Raw genomic sequence first — 21,825 nt, 5'->3', positions numbered from 1 at the left:
TCCTTCCTGACTGCCCCCCGGGACTCCTGCCCCCATTCAACCCCCTGTTTCCCCCTCAACCACCATCCACACCCCCGTCGCCTGACCACCCCCGGAACTCCCCTGCCCTCTATCCAACTCCCTCGCTCCCTGCCTCCCTACGACGCTGCCTGGAGCATCAGTGGCTGGCGGCACTACCACCGTGCTGCCCAGCTGGAGCTGGGCCATGCTGCCACCACGCAGCACAGAGAGCGGGTCAGGCCGGGCTCTGCAGCTGCGTTGCCCCAGGAGCTCACAGCCCCACCACCCAGAGCATTGCACCGGCAGAGGGGCCAGCTGAGACTGCGGGGGAGGGAGAACAGCAGGGGAGGGGCTGGGAGTGAGCATCCCGGGCCAGCAGCTCGAGGGCTGGGCAGGACAGTCCCGGGGGCTGGGTGTGGCCCATGGGCCTTAATTTGCCCACCCCTGTCTTAAGATGTATTCTGAGAATGGGTTGGAGGATCCGTTGGGCCTGGTGTCCCATCTCCAAAACAGGCTAGTGCCATACTGTGATAAAGACTGCCAGCCCCTAAGAGATTACATGGGAAGTAGGGGAAGGCAGACAAGGGTGGGAGGTGCAGAGAGCAGAAAGGACTTGCCCAAGTTCATATAGCAGAGTCGAGGTGACTTAGACTGTAGGTTCTTTAGGGAAGGGCCTGGACTGTCTGTCTGTGCATCTACACCCCCTTGTCACTACTGCCAATTATAATAAAACCCTCCTATTGTCTGTGCTAATGCTCAGTCCACCAGATCAAGTTGCTTTCCTACTTGCAGAGAAAGGCAGAACGAGAAACAATGGCTGGATGTTACAACCAGACAAACACGAAATAAGTAGGCTCAGCAGAATTCAATTTTTATTTTTTTTATAATTTTGATGGATCACATCCATGGTTATTTTAAAGCATTTTTTAAATTATTTTTATCTAGTTGTACACAATTAGCCAGGGGGTGGGGTGGTCAACATTGCATATGAAAATATACAAAGTAAGTAACCTTAAATTAAACTACAATAAATTCTCAAGCAGAATTCTACTTATCTTTACCTATCTGTAAATTTCAGTTTTTATAGCTGGAAATATTTTTTCGTCTGTTGGTGTGCATGGAAATCAATGCTGACCAACATTTGCCAATAAATATCTGATTCCTCCATGCCTAGAAAATAAAACATACTTTTTTTTCACAGTGAGGATGATTATCTGTTGGACTCAACAAAGGAAGTGGTAGATTTGCCATCTCTTGAAGTCTTTGGACCCAGACTGGAGGCTTTTGGGGAAGATGTTTTAACCATGCACGATTTATTGAGATTAATATAGGGCTACTGAGAGAAATTCTCTAGCCTGTGATATGCAGGGGATCAGACCAGATGATCTAACGGTCCCTTCTGGCCTTAAACTCTCTGTTTCAGAAGATGTCAGTCCCTATACTTCATTGCATAAAACTAGCCAGGAGGAAGGAATTTCATCCTGGGATTCAGTTTTGTCCAAAGCAGATAGGATGCTAATAGCAGCCACGTGGTTAAAACAAATGGGCCGGAGCCTGGGAGAGCTAAGTTGTGAGCCTCCAGCTTTCCCGAGGGCAACCTCGCACCTATCAGCAGTGTCCTTGTTCTCTTTAGTGTCATCTAGATCTGCCTTCGGTAACCCCGGTCCAAGCAGAGGGTTTACTCCCAAAAAGGAGACGGGTCAGAGACTCCACAAAGTCCACCCAGGACTCTGGCCCAGAACCTCCAAGATATTTAGGCACTTGAGTCCCGTTGATCTCAGCAAGGATGTGGGCTTTAATTACTGATGTTGATTTTATATGGGAGTTGCTCAGAGATCATGAGGATAAGTAACAGCATAAAACCCTACGGAAGGCCACCCAGGTAGCTGCAGCAGTAGTTAAAATGGACAGGCTGTTGCTTCCTGTCAAGTTCTTATTTTGTATGAGACACTTTATCCTTCTTCACAGGACGGTTTTGTCTTCGTAAAAGGCAGAATTAACAGCCCAGACTAGAGAGGGGACCATGGGACCAGCTGCTGTAAATCGGTCATAGCTCCACTGGAGTCAATGCGCCAGACTGGTAGCTGGGTGAATTGGTGTCCCTGCAATAAACTCAGTGATGCCAGATGCCCAGCTGGTGTAAAATCAAGTAGCCAAATTACGCCCGCTGAGCCTCTGGCCCGCTGATGGCTGTGAAGCAGACAGAGCCGAGAAAGCGGCACAGCTGTAACTAGGGCTTTAACGAGCTGCGCAGTGTTTTCCTGTTGCTAGGGCAAAATGTTACCATGTAACTTCTGGTTCCCATTGCAGCTCATTAAACATCTTGCAGTTCCTCCCTGCGATGACTTTTTAATTGTTGCCTTTGCTACCTGCTTGCAAGGTGTGCAATCCCCAGGGTTAATAAGAGAGAGCTTTGAATTTATGCCCCATGGGGCTTGTTAGCAGCAGTGTGAGAGGTTGGCAAACAGCGAGTGTATGTTTGGAAAAGGCAGCAATTGTAGCTCAAGGAAACCGGGCTTTGTGCAGAGGAAAGCTAAACCCAGCAGAGATATTAGCAAGGCCGAAAGTCCCTCCAGAACAATTACAATGTAGCAGGCAGAAGCAAAAATATAAAGTCAGATCCCCACCAGGTGTAAATCAGCCAGAGGTCAGTCGAGTTCAGTGAGATTCAGCTGATTTACTCCTACTGACTAAATGGACCTGGGGTCCATGGAGAATTTCTCAGCAGCATCACTCACAAACAGATGCTGAAGACAAGCAGAGTGGTACATTATGCTTAAACACCGTGTGACAGCCAGATGGCTTATGGGTGGTCTGGAAATGGGATACAGGGCCTTCCCCCTCCAATCCGGGCCTGGAGCAGGAGGACTGGCTGGCTCAAGGGCAACTGGCTCTGATCTGGCCCTAGGTCAGGGCACTCCCTGGCTCAGAGGGTTAGGAATAGGAAACGAGGCCTTTCCCCACTAAGTGATGCTGGCTTCAATCTGCCCCCAATCCAGGGAATATGGGAATGGCATATGGGGCAATGGCTCCAGTCCACTAGTGGCTGTAGGGCGACCAGATGTCCCAATTTTATAGGGACAGTCCTGATTTTGGGGTCTTTTTTTTACATAGGCTCCTATTACTCCCCACTCCTGTCTCGATTTCTCACATTTGCTGTCCGGTCCCTCGAAGTGGCTGAGGGTCATTAAAGCAAAGCGGCTGTTTGACTGGCTCTGTAAAAGTATCTGGGAGTGGCCCAGGCATGTAATAGTGGAAACACTGCAACATCGGGCACCAGCTCCCAACCCCGTTGTATCTTTTGTCAGAGACGCCAAGTGTCAAATGGGGCAGTGACTCTGAATCCCTTCTCACTCCTGGTGCTGATCGTGCTGGGGAACGGGTCTGAGTCGGTGCTGGCCCCAGTGCCCTAGGGGGCGCTGTGCTGCAGGGAGCAGAGTGGGAGGTTCAGTAGGGGGCGCTCTCTCCTCACAATCGGTGCTGACCCCAAAGCCCCAGGAGGGCACTAGGGGGCGCTGTGCTGCAGGGAGCAGGGTGGGAGGTTCAGTAGGGGGCGCTCTCCCCTCACAGTCGATGCTGACCCCAAAGCCCCAGGAGGGCACTGGGGACTCTGTGCTGCAGGGAGCAGGGGGGGAGGTTCAGTAGGGGGCGCTCCCCCCTCACAGTCAGTGCTGACCCCAATGCCCCAAGGTGGTGCCAGGAGGCTCAATGCAGTCGGAATTTCCCTCTTTGGGGTTACACTTGACACCAACACTTTATTACTAGGGACCTTGTTTCTTTTCCTGAGAGCTAGCTCTGGTATCCAGCCCAAACTCAGACTTAGCTTGTATCATTTTGCGTTCTTCGGTTCACATTTTTGGTTTGAACTGGCTACAGGACTCTTCTTCCTCTACTATAAGGCACTGTTACAGTGCGCTGTTAAACAGCCACAGCATCCCACCCCAGAACTGGCTACTCTACAGCCGCCAGTGAGCCATCTCGCAGCTGGATTATTTAGCTAACATTTCTCAAGCAGTCTGAAGTCTTTGGATGAAAAGGCCTCAGGACTGGCAATCAATACAATTATTATTAATCATTAAAAGGATCAGGCAACAACTGCAAGTGCTGTTTAAAGTATTGCACAGGCTTTCTACTGAAAAAAAGAGTATCAGTCTTTATTAACATTCAGCATAAATATATAACAGGTTTCCACAAGGGGAAAATGTGCTGCATTACATCTAGGCTTCAACACTCTTTATCTGAGTTATACAGACAGGGGCAGCTCTAGACATTTCACCGCCCCAAGCACGGCGGCATGCCGCAGAGGGGCGCTTTGCCAGTCGCCAGTCCCACGGCTCCGGTGGACCTCCCGCAGGCGTGCCTGCGGAGGATCCACTGGTCCCATGGCTCCACTGAAGCCTCAGAACCAGCGGACCCTCCGCAGGCACGCCTGCGGGAGGTCCACCAGAGCCCTGCCTGCCGCCCTCCCGGCGACCGGCAGAGCACCCCCAATGGCATGCTGCCCCAAGCACGCGCTTGGTGTGCTGGGGCCTGGAGCCGCCCCTGTATACAGACCATGAGGGATGGATTGATCAATAGATTCAATATTGTTCGCAGTGTTGTAGCGTGGTGGTCCCCAGGTCTGTGAGAGAAAAGGTGGGTAAGATAATACCTTTCATGGGGCAACTTCTGTTGGTGGAGGAGACAAGTTTTCAAGCTAAGCAGAGCTTTTCCCAGGTCTGGAGATGGGAATCAGTGTCACACCGCTAAATACAAAGGACATGGGCCCAGATCCTCCCACCGATTTCAATGATCTGGACTTGTATTACTGTTATTGATTTTATACGGAGGTCGCTTAGATACTGCAGTGATAAGTAATAGAATAAACAGGGCCCTCACATGACCAGGGAGGGGGGGGAGGGTACACTTTACCAGGGCCCAGAGGTCCTGGGGGGCCAGCCTAAGCTGCAATCCCCATTACCATCAGGAAAAATTTGAGGCTAAATTGTAGATCATGCCTGAGGATATTTATGGAAACTTATTTCCCTGTATCTATGTATCTATTGTCCAGATCTTGTGAGATTTGCTGGAGCTAATCAGAAGCAGCCTCAAGCCACATTCTGAACAGTGAGTTGCTGGGCCTCATGCCCTCCTCTAGAATAGAGAACATGCTTGTGCCGTTACACTAGGACACGTAGTTTGAAACTCAGAAACAGAGTCTTGTGCTTCTCTGTGCGACGTGGCCCATCAAGATATGAACTACCAGTCCCAGAGTTCCTTGTGCACAGGCAGGAGGGAGGGACAGCTGGTGGTGGGGCAAAGCACCATATGACAGTGGGAGCCAGTGCTGCTGCTTCTTCTGGTAGGATTTACAGGCCCAAAATATCTGTGAGTAAGTGTCTAATTCACTCACAGTCACACACACCGAGGATGTCCAGATGTCCCGATTTTAAAGGGTCAGTCACATTTTTGGGGACTTATTCTTATATAGAGACCTATTACCCCCCACCCCCGTCCCGTTTTTTCAGAGTTGCTATCTGGTCACCCTACACGCACCCCATACTGCCATGTCTGGTGGTGGCTCTAAATACAAATCAGGCAGCCAGAAACTTAAGGAGGTCAAAGAAAGGGAACTATCCTCCAGGCTTTCAAATCAGACAAGGCCTTTCTGCAGTCAGGCAACATACTAACTAGGGAAGCAACTGAACAAAATAAGATGAAAATGCTTTCAATATAGAGATTGTGTCTGTGGCACTGGCAGCTGATGACAAAGAGAAGCTGCCAGAACATGCATCACGTGACTCCAATCTAATGCGTGAAGATAGTCAAGTAGCATCACAGTTAGCGTCACCCCGTTCAGAAGGTTTACAAAACGCAGGAGAGAGTCATGCTCATGTGATTGTATGTATGTGGTGAGGGATCGCGGTATGTGTATGTACATGGGTACATGTATGTTACATGTTTGTACTTGGCCCCAAAAAATTATGCTTGGGCCCTGAGAATAAAACCATAAGGAAGGTAACACAGGCAGCTGCAACAATAATTAAAATGCTCGGTCTATCACTTCTCTTCAGGTTCTTATGTCGTATGAGACACTTTATCCTAAGGAGTTCACACTCGTGGTTGGAGACCGCTTGAAATAAAATGGTCACTTCACACCTCCACAGGCATAGGACAAAGGAAGGCACCACAGTATGTTACAGCCAACTATTGTAATGAGCCATAAATTGCTGGGATTCCCTGCAAGACCTTTTCCACTCAGCTGACCCAGAAGAGCTTGACACTTCATCCAGCTCTCTGTGATCCAAAAACTCTCTTCTACTCCAGATCCATCACTCATGTCCCTTTATTCGGCATACAGCAAACCTACACTGAGTTGATCCGACTCAAGTGTAGGGGGTAACGTACCACACATCCAACGTTAGACAGCCAGCATGTTCCTTTAAATACATTATATATATATACACACACATGACATTGCATGTACTGTACATTGGGAGTTGGCTTGGTTACTTTGCAGCATGCTCTGTCCAAGCATTGTCCACACTCAACCAACTCTTTACCTCATCGCTACTTCTCCTAACTTATCTTGTCCACTGTTATCTCCTTTGCAGTAAATGGGCATCCTTGGGTGTTCTCCCTCTTATCTGACCTGACTCAGAAACTTACTTATTTTATTTAGCACAGACATTCTGTTTTCAGCCTAATGATCTGTTTACCTCCCTCATGCTATCCTCCAAGAAATGAGACCTGCCTCCATGTGTTAATTACTCATGTCTGGCCAGGCCTCAGCTACATGTCCCTGCTTCTGTCTTTCTCTTTTATATTAGCAGTCGTTTCAGCTGCATCATCTTCCTCCCTTTCTGGACTCTCTTTTTCAAGTTTACCCAGCAACACTAATCAAGACCACAGAAGTTGTACTTATTTGAACCACCTTCAATATTAGCTTGAAGTACAAACCACAGAGTGCAAGTTCAGCTCCTCTGGGACAGCCTGCTAGGGGGCAATTGCACTTTATAAGCTTGCTTTGCTTTTAAAGCCTCCTTTGGTAATTGTAACTTTGCTTTTTATTTTAATGACAGTATGAAAAGATTTTAAATATAAAAATCTTTCCATTTATCACCCCAGGAAACTGAGGTGTGAAACAGAACCTGGGCCAATTGGAATAACATTCCCTGATCCATACTAGACATGATTCTCTTCAGCCATCACATAATACTTATTATCAGCAGCATAGGCAGTTTTTACTTACCAACGTCCCAGTGTCTCAACCACCCTGTGCAATTTGAAGCCTGTTCCCCTAAAGTGAACCCACATGCCGGCAACTCTTTCCACCTGCACTTGTAACCATCCCCCAGGGACAAACAGATGCATGAGTCTGGGACTTTCCAGACCTTGCATTGTCTTGTAACACTACTGGGGGAGGCAAAGCAAACTTCTTCCACATCGTAGGAGCTGTAGCGCTTTCCACATTGAACTTCATGGCATTGGACCCTTGTTAATTTTCTGACCCTGGACCTCCCTTACCACATTTTTATCTTTTCTGTGGTGATACAAGAGGGGCAGACTTTGTTCTCTGCCACTTAAGGCCTCTTTTACTTTACATAGCGTATATTTCCCATTTACTGAGCATCACTGGCTTTGCTTTTTACCTTTCATGATAGGAAATTAACTTTAATTTATACATTAAAAACACATTTACAACATCATACATACAAACCAGTTAATAACTCTTACGGAATTCTTTCAAAACACAGTTAGAACCCTTGCTCATGCAATGGATACTGTATGTCTGCAGCTAGCTTCTATTGAAATGCTTGGTCATGTTTCCACAGCATCTCTGTCAGCTTGGTTTCAGAGTGACTGTCATACCACTTTCCATGTCACACTCCTTCCAGTTTAACTGGTTGTCATAAGTAGATAGGTAAGGGTTAATTTTCTTTTACCTGTAAAGGGTGAACAAAGGGGGAACCAAACATCTGACCAGAGGACCAATCAGAGACCTGGATTTTTTTTAAAGTCTGGGAGGGAACTGGAAACTCGGGGTCTTTTTGTTTTCCTCGGCTGTGAGTAAACAAGCTTTTCTTCTAACTCCATCTTCTTTCAAATATTCTACTAAACCTCTGTGAGTACAAAAGGGAACAAAGTAATCGGCTGTGATGTGCTTTGATTTGTATTTACATGGGTGTTGATTTGCTGGACTGGTTTAATTGGGCTATCTTTTAAATCAGACTGTTTATTCCTATTTTCTTATAAGCCATATTCCTGTATTGAGTTTCTTAATGCAGTATTATTGTTCTGTATTTTCTTTCTTTTTATATAAAGTTTCTTTTTAAAACTTGTGGGAGTTTCTTTTCCTAGTGAGGCAGAGGGGAGAGGAATTTCTGTGCCCAGAGCTCTGTTATATCGGTGACAGGCTAGAGGGGGGAGGGAAAAGCCCAAGCTCTGTGTCTTACTTTCCTATTGTCCCAGGGCGGGAAAAGGCTACGGGACAAAGGGAGGGGTGAATCTCTTGGGTAAGCTGACTAGGTTTGAATGTATAGCCTCGGGGAAGCTCGATTGCCTCTCTGGTTGTATTCAAAGGAAATAGGACAGCATCGCACTGGTTAACCCAGGAAAGGGGGGGAAGCTAGGGGATGAAATAGAGGAGACCCAGGGGCTCTGGGTCTTGGAGGGGTCCCCCAAGGAAAGGTTTGGGGAACCCGAGGGGGCCAAAACCCTGGAAAACTTCGGCTGGTGGCAGCGAAATAAGATCCAAGCTGGGTATAAGCTTGGGAAGGTTCACAGTAAGCACCCAGATTTTGTACGCTAAAGTCCAGATTTGGGACAGACGTTTACCACACTGGTGTCTCACTGTGGCAGCCTTATGCATTTTAAAAGTTTATTTTTTTGTCCATAAAGTACTTTCCGTTGTGTTTTTTAACCATTTTTAACCAAACCCTAGTGACTGCAGATAGGTGGAATTCAATAGCAGTTGGCGCATTCATAAACGATACATTGTTAAACAACATGTTCTCCATAGATTTAACACCAAACCACTTGTTGGATTTGTTTCCAATCTAGGGCATTTCAATCTTTTGTATAATTGCTTCATATTAATACAAATATTCTTTTTCCATTTACAAATCACTTCCTAATCACATTTACTTTACACTGCAGATAAACAGAACACTTGGAGAAGCATGATAATGGTTAAGCTCCACTTCTTATATTCACTGATCTTTCTTGGTGCTGGGTTGGTTTCTGCTTCCAAAGCGCAGCCATTTGCAAAAGAAAACACAGTCCCTTGTGGCTCCTCCTTGGAGTCCCTATAAGATTTTGTGTTTCCCCTTTTATGCTGTACACTCATGTCCCGAGGGAATGCACCTTCCTTCCACAGTGCAACACTTACCCTTCATTTGCCATTAAATCCTATTAGCTCCATGTCTGATCTATCAGGCCTCATCCTCAAAGGAAACCTGCACAACTTGGGAACCTCAAGTCATAACACGTCTGGACACTAAAAAACAGGGACTTCTATGGCTCATGACAACGATTTGTAAAACTCTGTTGCCTACTAACCCTGCTTTGCCCTACAACTGCAGAGACGTTAATTGCCCTGCATTGCATTTTAAGTGGTGTCCTACAACGTGCGTGACCCCTTATGCTTAGCAATCCATCCCTTCCTGATATTTAGCTGTGACACTCTGGTTTCCTTCTAGACTCTGAAACTCAGAAGTCAAAGGCTTGTTGTCCCCTGCACCCACAGATGTTGCTCCAGGAGAAGATATTACCTCGCTCACCCACCTTGTCTCGCTCCGATAAACAGACATTCAGCTGGAATTCTCAAAGGTGGCTAAAGGAATCAGACACCCTGTCATAAACAGATAGTTAAGGGTTAATGCCTCTTTTACCTGTAAAGGGTTAAGAAGTTCACCTAGCCTAGCTGACACCTGACCAGAGGAACCAATGGGGGAACAAGATGTTTAAAAAAGAAGGAGGGAAGTTTTCCTTTGTTGAGAGTCTCAGTTTTCAGCTGGAGTGAAAAAGATCATGGAACCAGCCTCTTATCAGAGTAGTTTTAGAAAGGGATAAATAGGTTTGTGTTTATTTTCTTTGTAATTTGTCCTAGTACCATTAAGTGAATTATCAAAATTGGGTATTCTTGTGTGTATTAAAGTTTTTGCCCAGGGGAACATCCTCTGTGTTTTGAATCTGTTGTCTGTGAGAGTAGCTGGTATGCTAATCTCTCCCAGAGGGTTTTCTTTTACCTTTCTCTTCTTTAATTAAAAGCTTTCTTTTTAAATACCTGATTGATTTTTTCCTTGTTTTTAGATCCAAGAGGGTGGATCTGGATCCACCAGGAGTTGGTGGGAGAAAGGAGGGGGGTGGTTAATTTCTCCTTGTTTTAAGATCCAAGGGGTTTGGATCTAGGTTCACCAGGAAATTGGTGAAGTCTCTCAAGACTACCCAGGAGAGAAAGGTAGTGCTTGGGGGTGGTGGCAGCGATACCAGATCTAAGCTGGTAATTAAGCTTAGAAGTGTCCATGCAGGTCCCCACATCTGTACCCTAAAGTTCAGAGTGGGGAAGGAACCTTGACACACCCTATGGAAATTCGGCATTTATCTCTCTCGGGATTCTTTGAAAGTTTCACCTTTTGGTTCCATTCTGAGACAGTGCTTGTCCATAAGCCAGTCGCCTCAGGGCCTTCTTCATCTCCTTGTTCCTCAGCATGTATATGAAGAGGTTCAAAAGGGGGGTGAACATGGTGTAGAACACAGCCACTGCCCCATTGGATATGTGACTCGAATAGGAGCACACATGTACAAACAGCAGTGGTGCATAGAACAGCAGCACCAGGCTGAGGTGGGTGCTGCAGGTGGAGAACGCCCGCAGCCTCCCCTGGGCCGTGCGGATCTTCAGGACAGTGGATGCAATGTAGGCGTAGGAAATGCAGATCAACAGGAAGCAGCCAGCTGCCACCACCTCGATGCTGGCCAGAATGACAGCTTTGTTGGCAGCTGGGTCGGCACAGGCCAGCTTCAGCACAGAGGGGAAGTCACAGACAAAGTATTCCACCCGGTTGGGGCCACAGTAGGGCAGGCAGAAGGTCAGGATGGTGTGGATCATGGCACGGAGTGAGCCAGTGAGCCAAGTGCTGGCTGCCAGCCCCATGCAGGTGCTTCTGCTTATGACCATGGTGTAGCACAGAGGGTGGCAGATGGCCATGAAGTCGTCATAGGCCATCACCGTGTAGAGGAAGCACTCGGTGCTGGCCAGGAAATGGAAGGCTTAGAGCTGCACTGCATAGCCGCTGAAGGAGATGATCCTGCTCTCAGGCCCCGCCAAGCCAGCCAGGATCTTGGGCACGGCAACAGAGGAGAAGCAGGCATCGAGGAAAGAGAGGTGGCCGAGGAAGCAGTACATGGGCAGGGCGTGGAGTTGGGGATCGCAGAGCACAGTCAGCAGGGTGAGCAGGTAGAGGAGGAGGAAGAGAGAGGGAAGCTCCCTAGTGTTCGAGAGTCCCTCCAGGACGAATTCTGTCACGGGCGTTTGGTTTCCTGCCTCCATCTGCTCCGCCCCTATGCAGAGCAACAACAGCTAGAACAGAGTGAATTATTCATCCCCTCTGGTATCTATCTAGACCCAATGACTGTTGCATCTCAAATTTTTAAATGTATTTATCCTCACAACACCCCTCCGAGGGACGGAATTAGCTTCCCATTTTTACAGCCAGTGATTGGAGGCACAGAAAAGATCATCTACAAACAGGAACCCTGTGTCAGAGCAGGAGAGTTGAACTCAGGTTTCTCAAATCCACAGCTAATGACTTAACCGCTGGACAATCCTCCCTCTCATCTTGCCTCCTCTCACATCAGTTGTGAACAATGTCCTGCTAGTGTAGACAGATAGTTTAATTACCGGTCTGTCCCTTCTGACCAATCAATATACACCTCCACCCCGCTATAACGCTCTCTGCGATAGCCAAAAAATCTTACTGCATTATAGATGAAACTGCGTTATGTCGAACTTGCTTTGATCTGCTGGAGTGCACAGCCCCGCCCCGTCCCCCCAGCACTGCTTTACCGCGTTATACCTGAGTTCATGTTATATCGGGTTGCATATATCAGGGTAGAGGTATAGTTAGATTATCTATCTATCCCCATCCACCCCCTCTATCAATCTACCTATCTATCTATCTATCTATCCCTGTACACCCCCTCTATCTATCTATCCCCATACACCCCCTCTATCTATCTATCTATCTATCCTCATACAAGACCATCTTGTGTTTCTTGCACATTATCTATCTATCTATCTTGGTTCTTCTCTTGTCACCCGTCCCCAGCCCACTGAATTCAGGGGAGGTGTGGTGCAGAGATGCCGAGTGTTACAAACCACTGAGCAATGCTGGAAGCTGACTCTGTTGGCCCCTGTGTCTACTGCACGATTTCTGCTCAGATTCCAATGCCTGCCCGTGCAGGAAAGTCAGCATCCAGAGAGCCTGCTCAGGTGCCAGGCAGCATGAAATCCGGGAGGACTGCATAAACCAGGAAGGGTGGTACCCCGTCCTGATCAGGGAATGAGCTGACCCCAAACTAAAGAGGTTAGGGAGAAATGACTCGCTAGAGGTAGGTGAACTCTTAGCTGCCCTCTGTACAGTGTCTCTTGTACCATCCTATGAAGCAGCTGGTATCAGCCACTGTCTGAAAGCAGAGCCTGGGCTGGATGAACCTTGGGTTAACCTGGTCTGGCAGTCCCTCTGTCCCTAAACAAAAGCATGTTCTTTGGCTCAGATGCACTTACCTCTCTCATGGTACAGGGATGAGGAACAGCCGCTTCACTGTCTCTGCTGTGGCAAAGTGCCTGACTCACCCAAGTGTTTGAATACTACTTTCACCTTTGAGACCATTAGCTCCCAAGAGGGTGGGGAGCAATTGTCTGAAGCAAACACAGGCTAATCCTCGCCCCTGGTCTCCTGTTCCCAGGCCCTGTCAGCAGGGGAGAGCAGGTATCCCATCGGAATTCTTCATTCAGTGTCTGACATTCGCTACCAGGGCTAGAGTGTTGCTAGCTACATTGAGATCATTTTAAGATGCCTCTGGCAGCTTCCAAGGTCTCGGGAGCTTTCCTGGGACGAGTCTGCATCAAGCATGATCTAGTCGTGTAAAACCAGCAGGGGATCACTCAGACAGGCCAGGCCCTGTGGGGAGAATCCCAGTGCTGAGATCTCAGAGGGGCTGTGGGTGGGACTGAGGGGCATCAGCCACGCTAAGGCTGGGGGAAGCAGTGGGTACCCCCAGCAGAGCTCCATCCAGTGTAAGTCAGTCACAGCTCCACTGAACTAGACCAGATGAGCATGTGGCCATGATAATACCCTCAGATAAACAATTCTTGCCTCATTTACCATCTGTGGGGCTGGGAAGGAATTTTTCCCCAGGTCAGATTGTCAGTGACCGTGGGGATTTTTTGCCTTCCTCTGCCGTGGAGGTCACTTGCCAGGATCATCTGGGTATGTCTCACTAAATCAGTTCCCTGCCAGTGCAGGGCTTTCAGGTGATGGTGCATCTTGGTCCCTCCTGTTCTCTGCCTGGGGCCCAGAATAATTTTGTTTGCTGAGGGCTGTGACACCTGGGTCTAATTCCATGTGTTGGATCTAGTGGGAGGATGCTGGGTGGTGGTGGTGGCCTATGAGATACAGATGGGCCGACTGGCTGTATCCCTCTGGACGTAAACTCTATGGCATTTCACAAAAATTCGAGAAGCCTCCATTTTATGTCATCTTCTGCCTGGACAGTGTGTTACTGGTCATTTGTGTAGAGATACAGTGTGTGTGTGAGAGAGAGAGAGAGACAGACAGACTGAAGGGTTAAAATCCATGTGCATTTTATATAACAACCTGGTATAGGGATTGTCTTAGCTCTTTGACAGGCCCAAAGTCCAGAGTTTGCTAAGAGACCAGAGGCCTAGCAAATAGTAATTTGCTAAAAGAAGCAGAATAAACGAAGATAACCTTGCTTGCTAAGATAGGCCTGGTCAGCAAAATTGTCAAATGCTGGAACAATAACTGAATATTGTGTCTTATGCAAAGTTGCAACTAGAACAAAGCAGCTCTGTTTCTGTTGTGTTAGTTTTTTTCTGTCGGGAGATGGTCTTCCCACACTCCAGCCTTGAGTTCATGAAGGGTTGGAACATGTCAGTATACAATATGGCCTCCTCCCTTTCCCAGGGATCAGTGCCTGCCTTAAAACACAAAGGAGACAATTTTTATTGCCATATACTTTCACTGTTTCTTTGCTTTAACCCCTAGGAATGTACCTGTTGGACAATCCAAGGAGCTACTTCATTCCTACGGACCCCAAATCAAAATGCAACATCTATATTTAATGCTAATACACATAGGCGTGCGCAGCACATTTCATTAGGGTGTGCACTCACCCAGGGAATTTTTTTTTAAAGGCAAACATCATAAAGGTTGGGTTGTGGGAGGGGGTGCAGTGTGCAGGAAGGGGCTCAGAGCAAGGGATTGGGGCAGAAGAGGGGTGCGGAGTGTATGGGGGGCTCAGGGAAGGGGTTTGGCGTGCAGGAGGGGGCTCAGGATGGGGTTGGGATGCAGGAGGGGTGCGGGCTGCAGGCAGGGGGATGAGGGCAGGGAGTTGGGGTGCAGATGGGGTGCAGGGTATGACGGGGGTCAGGGCAGAGAGTTGGGATGCAGGGTGCAGCAGGGGGCTTAGGGCAGGGAGTTGGGGTACAGGAGGGGTGCAGGGTGCAACAGGGGGCTCAGGGCAGGGAGTTGGAGTGCATGGGGGTGCAAGGTGCAGCAGGAAGCTCAGGGCAAGGGGTTGGGGTGCAGGAGGGGTGCAGTGGGGGCTCAGGGCAGGGGGTTGGGGTGCAGGAGGGGTGCGAGGAGCAGGCAAGGGGTTCAGGGCAGGGAGTTGGGGGGTGCAGGAGGGGTTGGGGCTCTGGTCTGGTGCCATTTACCCGCAGCGGCGTGCTCCCTGCCTGCCTGCCCTGGCCCCACACCATGCCACTCACCATGTCCCTGCACACCCCTGGGGGGCAGGCACAGGGCTGTCCTTGCCACACCTCCAGGTACCTCCCCCAAAGCTCCCATTGGCCATGGTTCCCCATTCCCGGCCAATGGGAGCTGCGGGGGGTGGCGCCTGGAGCAATGCATGGAGCCCTCTGGCCCCACTCCACCCTGGGCCCCAGGGACGTGGTGCCACGCCAACCACTTCTGAGAGCAGCATGGGGCCTGCGGCATCACGAGAGGCACCTCAGGGCTTTGGCTCCAGCCCGCAGGCATTAGGGTGTGCCTGGGCACACCCACCACACCCTGTGCACACGCCTATGCTAATACATTTCATTAAAGTACTAATTAAATGTTAACTTGTTAACTTAAAACCATGGGCGAAGACATTATGTAACCTTTAACCATTGGCTAATGTGCTACCTTGTCTTGCTGCTAGAACCTATCCAGAGGTGTGGGACTGCCCACCCCGTCACTTTCCCCCACCCATAAAAAAATCCATATATTCCATTGTAATCAATTGATTAGCAGTGTCTCCGAGCCTAATAAGCCAGGTGACACTCCACCAGTGCTGTGCGTAATAAACTCCTATGCTTGATCTGTACACAGGTGGATTTATGTCCTTCACAGACAGAGCGGACAGACTGCTCTCCATTGTGAAATGCCCTGTTAGCTGTGTGACTGGACGTGTCTTTTGCACATAGTATCTTAGGAGGGAATCTTAAAAGGGGTAAAGAGCTTTGGGGCACTGGTCCTCAGTTTCTAGCTGTCCTTCTCATCAACGCACTTCTCTCTTCAGGGTTTGCAGTTTTGTTTTGTTTTGTTTTTTCTCTCAGACTATGGTGATTCATGGGTGGGGGACGGGGATTCCCTCCTCTCTTACTTTTCCAAGTCTGGGGTTTTCTTTTCAGTTTCAAGCTGTTTCAGCGTTTCTCCGTTAACTCTAATGGGCCACCATTGACTTTTCCTGGCTGGACAAGGGATGGGTAATTTTGTGTAAACCACAGGCTTGGGAGAACCCTCCTCCCCCTGTGAGGTGTACTGGAATTTGTAGTACCAGTCATGAGCATATGATTAAAGACAGAGATTCATAACCACAATCTGTGTTCATACCTCATCCTGGCCATCAAGTTCAGAACATTAGAAGCTTTCATACAAGACCTTGCCTGGTATATATTTTTGCACAATGACGTTGTATGCAACCAGTGGATTCGATTGTCTGTTTGGGGGGTTCAGACCCCCCGTCCTCCTGTTAGATGTCTGGACCCTCCAGTTCCCTCCCACCCCCACTGTTACCCTTAGACCCGACTCCCCTCCCAGCTCTAGGGGTAGAATCCAGGAGTCTGGATTCCCAGCCCCTCTTCTCCCCAATTTAAGCTAACCCCCACTACCCTCTCACAGCATCGACTACAACCCAGGAGTCCCCTACCCATCCCCCAGTCCCTTCGCTAAGTGTTCAACAATTGGAACAAATGTTCCCAGAGGTAGGAGGAGAACCCAGGAGTGTGACGAAGTGAGACTGTTCTTAATGTTTCCTCTGAATACTGTAGGGTGCCTCAGTTTCCTCTATGCATTTCTTAAGTCTCTAGGTGGTAAGGGGGTGTAATTGTTGCAGAGCAAAGGACCAGTGTGTATAAATAGACAACACTGTCTCCTAGCAACTAATGGCCTGGGCCCTTCCCCATGAAAGGTAATAGCTAAAGGTGTTGGAGAACAAAGGTGACCTCCGGGAAAGGGGCAAAGCCCAGAGAGGAGGGGCTGGAGAGTGCGTCAGTTTGGGGCTGGCTGGGGATGAGGAGTGAAGTGCAGACATGGGGGTCTGTCTCACTGCCCCCCAGAATGGACCCGGCCAAGGTGTCTTGTTCTCTATACCTACAAGCTCTGTTTTAGAGCATGTTCCTGTAATCTAATAAACCTCTGTTTTACTGGCTGGCTGAGAGTCAAGTCTGACTGAGAAGTTGGGGTGCCGGACCCTCTGGCTTCCCCAGGACCCTGCCTGGGTGGACTCACTGTGGGAAGCACATGGAGGGGCAGAGGATGCTGAATGCTCCAAGGTCAGACCCAGGAAGGTGGAAGCCGTGTGAGTTTCTTGCCCTGAAGACAGAACAGGGGAGTCCTGACTTTTGTCTCCAGGACCCTCTCTCCTGTCCAGTTCTCAGGCAGCTTCTGCTCGCAGCAGGATAACCATGGCTCAGGCCCTGGCAGTTTCCTCCCCCCAGTCTCTCGAGGGCAGCTTTCATCTCCTTGTTCCTCAACGTGTAGATGAGGGAGGGCTCTCCTCTCTGAATCAGCACTGACTGCAATACTCCAATATGATGCATGGGGCACTGTTCTGCAGGGAAGTGGGGCAGGCAATCAATAGAGGGAGCTGTCCGCTAGCAGCCAGGGCTGAACCCAATGCCCCAGGGTGCTGTGCTGCAAGGAGCAGGGCAGGGGCTCAGTAGTGCCGTGACACTCCCCCCACCACACCACCACAAGTATCTCCCACCCTACAACATCCCACACTTCCCTAAACAAATACACACCTGTTCCCCCTCCCTCCTGCAACCCACATTCCCCTGCGCATATATACGTTTCCTCTTCCTCCTGCACCCCATGGTCTCACACACACACACACACACACACACACACACACACACACTAATTCCTTCTCTCCTGAATGCCTCATTCCCCTGCACTCCCACACCAGTTCCACTCCTTCTTGTATTCCTCTTTTCTCTGCCTACACACACAATGTTTCCTTTCCCTCTTGCCCATGTCCCCACACAATCTAAGTTTCCTCTGCCTGCCCTCTCAGTTGCTTTGGCAAATATATATAATCATGTGAATGATAATTTTGGCAGTTATTTTTCATAACTGGAGGTTTATCTACCAGCACATAAAATTGTCTCCTTTAGAGAAACTCACACAGAACTTCCATCTTTCAAAATGGCCTCCCACCTCCTTAGTTCTCAAAGGGAGTGAAACCACAGCTTCCCTTAGATGACCTGCCCTTTTTCAAAATGGCCACTCCCTCCCCTTGTTTCCAGCATGAATGAAGCCAGAAACCACCACTTTTAAGGCTTTTATGGGCAGCCTGTGGTGAGAACAATGGGAGATAGATGACCACCAAACTGAGTGAGTTATTTCCTGAGTCTCATTGAGAACAACAGGAGATGTCAGCCATCTTGGAAGAGGGAAGTGCCAGTTCTACATGGACTTCTCTGTAGTAGCAAGTTGTTCATCAGACCCTTCTGAAGGAGAAATTTTCACTTATGAAAAGTAAAGGGGGGGGGAATAACCATTAATTCTAATTAAAGTCTTCAACTGTAACCAATACACAAGATTTCAGTGAATTTTAACCATAAAGGAAGTTTGATACCTCAGAGCTATTGTTATTAAGATCCTTCAGCTCAAAGAAATGATCCAACACCAGGTGTTAAATATTAAAAGGACTCATTTTAATCCATAAACAAATTAACTGATTTATTGGTAAATTGTCAGAAAAGTAATTCTGTGTCCAGAGAGTAAAAGCTGTATTTGCCTATGCTGTGATTTTTTTTATCGATCCCTGGATTTTAAGGCCAGGACCATAAGATCATCTGGTAACACAGGCCAAAGAATTCCATATGGTTACTCCTGTCGTGAGTCCAATAACTTGTGTTTGACTAGAGGCTATCTTCCAGAAAGGCATCCCATCTCAATCCGAAGACTTCCAGAGATAGAGAATCCACCACTTCCCTTGGTTGCTGCTGTTCATAATTAATCACCTTTCCTGTTAAAAAAACGCATGGCTTGTTTCTAATTTGAGCTTATTGGACTTCTGCTTCCAATCATTAGTTCTTGTTGTGCCTTTCTCTGCTGGATTAAAGAGGTATTAGCACCTGCTCTTTTCTCCCAAAGAAGATTATTATACTCCAGGGATCGGCAGCTTTTGGCAGGCGGCTCGCCAGGGTAAGCACCCTGGCTGGCTGAGCTGGTTTGTTTGCCTGCCGCATCCGCAGGTTCAGCTGATCATGGCTCCCACTGGCCGCGATTCACCGCTCCAGTCCAATGGGGGATGTGGGAAGTGGCATGGGATGAGGGATGTGCTGGCCACCACTTCCCGCCACCCACATTGGCCTGGAACAGCGAATCACGGCCAGTGGGAGCCACGATTGGCCGAACCTGTGGATGCAGCAGGTAAACAAGCCGGCCCGGCCAGCCAGGGTGCTTACCCTGGTGAGCTGCGTGCCAAAGGTTGCCGATCCCTGTTATACACTGTCATCAAGTCACCTCTTGATCTTCTTTCTGATAAGATTGACCTCTTAAAGCCCTCTCTGTGAGGCAAATTTTTCCAGCCCTCAAGTCATTTTATTGGCTCGTCTCTGAACCCTCTCCAATTCCTTTGTACATAACAAAGGTATTGAATCCTTGCTTAAGTCCAAGTCTTACTCCTGAGGGAATTCTGTGCCAAAAAATTTAAAATTCTGCAACACAAAATTAAAAATACTGTGCATAATATTTGAAAATTCTGTAAAATTCTGCATCAAATTATCCATCTTGTGTCAAAATAACACAATATAATCACATCAGTTTCAATAATTTTGGGGCATTTTATTCCAAAATGCCTGTCAGCAAGTATGACCATAACAATACAAACAACAAAAAATTCAGGAAATGTTTTTTGACAAATAGATTCCTTCCTAGGCATATTAATACAGAACTCTGAGAAATAATTTATTTAAACTACAATAGAGACCTGTATTTCCTACACCCCTCAGAAGCAGTGCAAAGGCTTTGGGGAGTCGGGGTAATGGAGGAGCTGAGGGAAAGGGAAGTAAATTGCTGGGAAGGAGCCTGGGTGTGAACTTGGGGCTGTTGGGTGTGGGTGGGAAAAGTATAGACAGGTTATTTTGGGGGGTGGGGAGGATTGATAGGGAGCTTCCCGCATGCAGACCCTCGCTGGCACCTAGACTTCACATACAATCAGGTACATCTGTCCCTGTCCCCATGTGTTCCTGCACCCCCATGTGTCCTTGAAACTCCTGTCCACATATGTCCCTCCACTCCTACTCAGACACTCCCTCCCCCCTCCCTATGTGGCCCTGCACCTCCTCCCCCTGTCCCTGTGTGGCTCTGTGCCTCCTCCCCACCCATCCACCCCTCTCCCTATGTATCCCTGTTCCCCCTCCCTGTCATCATGTGTCTCTGTGCCCCCACCCAACAACCCCTTGTCCCTATGCAGCTCTGTACCCCCTTCCCTTGACCCCATGTGTCTCTCTGCCCCCATCCATCCCCTCCCCTGTCCCTATCCCCCATCCTCCTGTCCCTGTGTGTCTCTCTGTCCCCACCCAGCCATCTTCCTCTTCCTATGTGGCTTTTTTCCCCAGTATCACAGAATTCCCCCAGGAACACCGTGATCTTGTTGGAGTTGGAGGGCTACTGTACTGCTGCTGTACTGCAAAAAGTGATGAGAAGTGGTGCCCAGGGCGTATGCTGCCCTCTGTCTGCACAGCGGTGAATTTCACCCTCACACATAACCACACAAGGGCACAAATACATCCCTGTGCACTGAGACGCAGCAAAGGGGCAGGGGAACAGCGGGGGACATGAACCAAGGCCAAAGCTCTGTTGGCTTCAGAGGCCTCCAGCTGCACGTCTGGCCCAGGTTACTCCTATTTCACACCCCTGGGGGGAATTCCCTGGCTTGTGTCACACGGCAGGAGAGCCTAGACAAGCATGAACGTCCCCTCCCCCCAAACAATGTCGGGGTCAGATCCTCAGCTGGTAGAAATCTACACAGCTCCTTTGATTCCAGTGGAGTTACTCTGATTTATACCAGGGCGTGCGGCTGAGAGAGGAAACAGCCCCGGGAAATCCAATGGAGTTCCCCAGGAGTCAGGTCAGGGGGAGAGGGAGCAAAACCTGGACCCCGGTGGAGCTGGGGATCTGGCCCTCTCAGTTCAATGGCGTTACACTTATTGATGCCGGCAGAGGACCTGGTCCCGGGGGTCTATGAGCGTTATCCAAAATGACGCAGAATCTCCATTAATTGGTGACTCTGCCGAGGTCTCAGCTGGAGAGCCTGGCAGGGATTCAGGGCCCTGGTCCCGATGGGCTCAAAGGGGATTTAAAGACCACAGAGAGCCGTAAGGAGGCTGAAAGCTGTGAGAAAGCTGTGGGGCTCGGCCACAGAGTGGGGTGATACGCTGCGGCAGCCCTCGCTAGCTTTGGAGCAGATTAGGTTTCCGGGCTGGATACCAAGAGCCCAGGCTGTGCACCTCTCCTGGGCAATGGGCCGTTTGGGATAAGAAAGCTGGATGGTGCTACGGAGGAGTCAGGGCCATGGACAGAAAGGAAGAATTCCAGCCAGCTGGAGCGGCCCCTCCCAATGCAGCCAGTGTAAGACTCCTGCTTTGGTAAAGTTCTTCTCGCTCTGTCCCTCAGTCTCTGCCTCTCTCTGAATCTGCCAGTCTCTGTCTCGCTCCAAGGAAGATGTCAGCCCAATATTTTCTGTAAAGAGAAATCGATCCAGCCGTCTGACCATCCTTCTCTGTGTGCCTGCCTGCCAGTCTGTCTGTCTGTTGTGTAGCTATCCTTTATCTCCCTCTCTCAGTGTGTTACAGCCCCAACCTGCCAGCGTCTCCCCTTCAGCCCAGCCTCTCCTGCATGGGGAAAACTCCATGGCAAAATATAAACAGACACTTCGTTATTGTCCTTCAAATATCACCTTAAAAATCCCTCTGGCAGGTTATCCACAAAGCCCAGCCTGCTGATTACAGCCAAGCAGAGACAAGCTTCAGCCAGGGGCGCTGGAACAATTTGTACAGTGGGGGTGCTGAGTGCCATTGACCCAAACTGTGAATGCTGGAAA

General features: G+C 48.9%; 2 protein-coding genes across 2 annotated transcripts in view; one reads left to right on the top strand and one right to left on the bottom strand.

Moving 5' to 3' along the window:
• The window catches only part of RAB2B (RAB2B, member RAS oncogene family), a 225,343-nt gene that overhangs the window by 39,895 nt on the left and 163,623 nt on the right, over positions 1–21,825 (top strand). The window lies entirely within an intron of this gene.
• LOC116828037 (olfactory receptor 10S1-like) lies at positions 1,865–11,530 on the bottom strand. The gene is given in 2 exon segments (XM_032786012.2): positions 1,865–1,960; positions 10,652–11,530. Coding segments are annotated over 2 exon segments (906 nt in total). The 3' UTR covers positions 1,865–1,933.

The sequence above is a fragment of the Chelonoidis abingdonii genome, chromosome 14 (assembly GCF_003597395.2).
Source record: "Chelonoidis abingdonii isolate Lonesome George chromosome 14, CheloAbing_2.0, whole genome shotgun sequence".
Classification (NCBI taxonomy): Eukaryota; Metazoa; Chordata; order Testudines; family Testudinidae; genus Chelonoidis; species Chelonoidis abingdonii.
The sequence above is the reverse complement of the archived record's forward strand: the minus strand, read 5'-3'. Positions and strand labels throughout refer to the sequence as shown.